This window comes from Acyrthosiphon pisum, chromosome A1 (assembly GCF_005508785.2).
Source record: "Acyrthosiphon pisum isolate AL4f chromosome A1, pea_aphid_22Mar2018_4r6ur, whole genome shotgun sequence".
Lineage (NCBI taxonomy): Eukaryota > Metazoa > Arthropoda > Insecta > Hemiptera > Aphididae > Acyrthosiphon > Acyrthosiphon pisum.
In genome coordinates, this window is record NC_042494.1 from 2,831,865 (window position 1) to 2,835,155 (window position 3,291).

General features: G+C 26.5%; 1 protein-coding gene across 2 annotated transcripts in view; it reads left to right on the forward strand.

Annotated features, from left to right (window-relative positions):
- Positions 1-1,782: 1,782 nt before the first annotated feature.
- LOC100162219 (39S ribosomal protein L15, mitochondrial-like) overlaps positions 1,783-3,291 on the forward strand; it is a 10,347-nt gene continuing 8,838 nt past the window's right edge. The window contains 3 exon segments of one of the 2 annotated variants that reach the window (NM_001162053.1): positions 1,783-1,957; positions 2,435-2,589; positions 2,659-2,824. In NM_001162053.1, the coding sequence (NP_001155525.1) occupies positions 1,859-1,957; positions 2,435-2,589; positions 2,659-2,824 (420 nt within the window). In that variant the 5' untranslated portion in view covers positions 1,783-1,858. 2 annotated transcript variants of the gene reach the window in all.

Consider the following 3,291-nt stretch of genomic DNA (forward strand, 5'->3'; position numbering starts at 1 on the left):
CCAGAATCTGAATAATCAACATTAACTATTTGAATAATATATACAACATTTAAAATGAATAAGTATCTTATAATTTTTTTTATTGTCAAGAGAATCTCAAATATATTTAATAATTAATATTGAAAACTTAAAGACTTGGAACTTTAATACAATATTACCTTACATATAGAAACAGTTTCAGTTATTCTAAAACCTGTTAAAAACTATTACCATGAAAATTATTTCTTTACCTATGAGTTACAGTTATACAAACAAGTAAAAACTTTGATATAAGTCATAATTTGATACATATAATTTATTATATATTTTACTTACAAAACTAAATAATTATATAAACTCCAAATGTCCATCCATCTTTTTAATGTATCTAGAATATTTCTAATACATAGGCAGATATCCTGTAAAATATTGGGTAGCAAACACAAACATAAAATTGTCTGTATAAAATGTAGTAATAAGTCTAAGTTTCTCGTTATCGTAATATTAATAATAGCTACCTAATCAACAAATGTATAATAATGATAATTATAAACACAATTAAAATATAATATAATTTTATTTGATATTGTATATTGTGACATTGCATACTAGTCGGTATGTAGCTCTGTAATATTAAAAAAAATATTCATACACAATTATGTAATCTGTACAAAACTACAATATAGGTTATTTTCTCATTTCAAGGGGTGCCTTATTTTCAAATACATTATTTGGGGGGGGACCAAATCCCTGCTAGATCCCTTCCCCTTGCCACCTACATAGTTCTATAGAGTTTAATTTATACATTTATGACAAATAAATGTATTAATATAAATTATAACTTAGGCAATTGTTTATACAATACGTATAGTTTTTTGCATAATGGTTAAATAAACTGTTATGTTACAATATTGATAATTATATTAAGGAAGGTAGGTTACTAAACAAGTGTCTGAGCATAATATGTCTTTCTTAAATTAATGATACTATATACACAATTAAAATCTACCTCGAGAGGAGTAAGTTTATTTTTTCAATAATTACATAACATAGTGATGACCACAAACGAGATTCAAACAATAGGTAATTAAAACTCACCACAAGTTCGGTCAAAAACGCCAATTACCTATACCTCTCCCAAGTTTAATTTTTTAATTCGCGAATTTATTGAGGGCTGCCATCGGATATTTTTTTTGGAAACACTAATGTAGTTGAGTCTATTTTTCGTTTGCATAGACATCACCAATTAGTATGTGGATAGGTAAACATAATTAATTTAAATCAAAACAATAAAATTAACATAACATAATTGCATAATTGTTAAACTGCAGTATGGTAGACAGTACTACTACAGTAGAAAACTTACCTGTTTCCGTATGTGATCTCTAATAAATGACATCGTTAAACAGTTTAAACTTTTAATTAGTTAACGTAAACTGCAAAAGTAATATTGTACAATGTAAATTTGTTAGAACGTGTATTCTAATTTAGAGCGATTTATAACCTAACTTTCAATTAACATTGGTTTGTCATAAACATACTGTAATGATGACAATAATATGCTCGGTATAATTATAGTGGTAATGACGCCAATAGAATTTAATATTTATGTACTTTTAAAACAAATAATTATTAAGTGACATAGGGCGACATCTACTTTATAGTATCAAAGCAGTCGAATATAAACTAATAGTTTGGCACCCTTGAAATTTAAAGAATGCAACCCAACGTACAAGGTTTCTTATCAGCCGCCCGAAAAGTAGTCACCTAGGTTTGGTCACCCAACTTCACACACGTAATTTGTTTGGTACCTTGTAAAGTTATAACTTAAGTGCTCTAATTGTTTTTATAATTATTTTTAGTTCGGTTGTCTATTAAAATGACTTCTTTCACAAATAAATATGTTTTGAATTTATTGAGAAATCTACCGAGACTCTCAATTTCTAACCTTCGAAATAATGATGGAGCCGTGAAAAAAGTAATTAGAAAAAATGATAATTTATTTTTTATTTATTTGAAGTAAAATATCTGCAATTCAACAATATTATCAATTACATATTTTTACAATACATTGCCATCCACTTGATTGCACTGAGGAAACATTTCTCATTATTATATTAGTATTTAATATGTTTGCTGTGTATCATATTTGAGTAAATTAGTGACGTTAAAAAAATAGTTTACTCTAACAAAACTCGAATACTTTAATCGTAATGTTGACCAAATTGTAGTGTGTTTAATGACAAAATACATGAAGCCAATTGATGTCATTCAGCATATGAAACGCTGTTAAATGACGCCATTAGGTTTCATCCGTAATGAATGTTTAAAATGTTTAAATATAGATAGTTATGAATATAATATTATGAAATTAAAGAAAGTGTGTTTATCTCTTGCTCCATTTATTATTAATTCATTATGACCCATAAATAATATTAAATTTATATTATTTTAGAATAAACGAGGCAGAGCCCAGCACGGAGGTGACAAACATGGTCATGGTAATAAAGGATCAAAAGCTAGGCAAAACTTTATGAGACCTGGATATGAGACAGGAAATACTCCATTTTATATGAAATTTCCTAGAGAACAATATTACAAGGATCATCAGTAAGTTATAAAATTACTTAATACAATATTCAAGATAATTTATATTTATTAATTATAACTTTTTTTTAGTGTTAAAAGACAATATCCACCACTATCATTGACTACTTTACAAAAAATGATTGATTTGAATCGTATAGACATTTCAAAGCCCATTGATTTATCAGTACTCTGCAATACAGGTTTATATAACATTAATCCAGAAGATAAACACTTTGGAGTAAATTTGATTGATGAAGTAAGTTTTTTTTTATATTTTTAGTGTTTCAGTCCTGGGCGCTAGATTTAAAATGCACATGTTTTGAAATAAAAACAAGTTTTATTTATTTTATATTGTGTGCCGTGTATTTATTTATATATTATTTACATTATTTAATAATTATTCTTATAACCCATAATGTGTATGACAATTAAATATGAGGCATAGATAATGGCAAAATATCAGACTATAGGGTCATAGGACGAAAAAAAGTAGAAATGTGCAATTATTACCCCATGATTCAAAATGTCTTAATCTGGTTCTGTAGCTATGTATCACCTACATATTACATTATAATGAATAACATAATACATACCTATTTACAATTAATATAATATGAGTGACATTAAATTTTAATATTATTATATTTTTTGTTTGTCCATTCCGATGCATTAGAAGAAGTTCATTGGGTCCATCTATTGGTATTTTAAGATGATTGATTCATA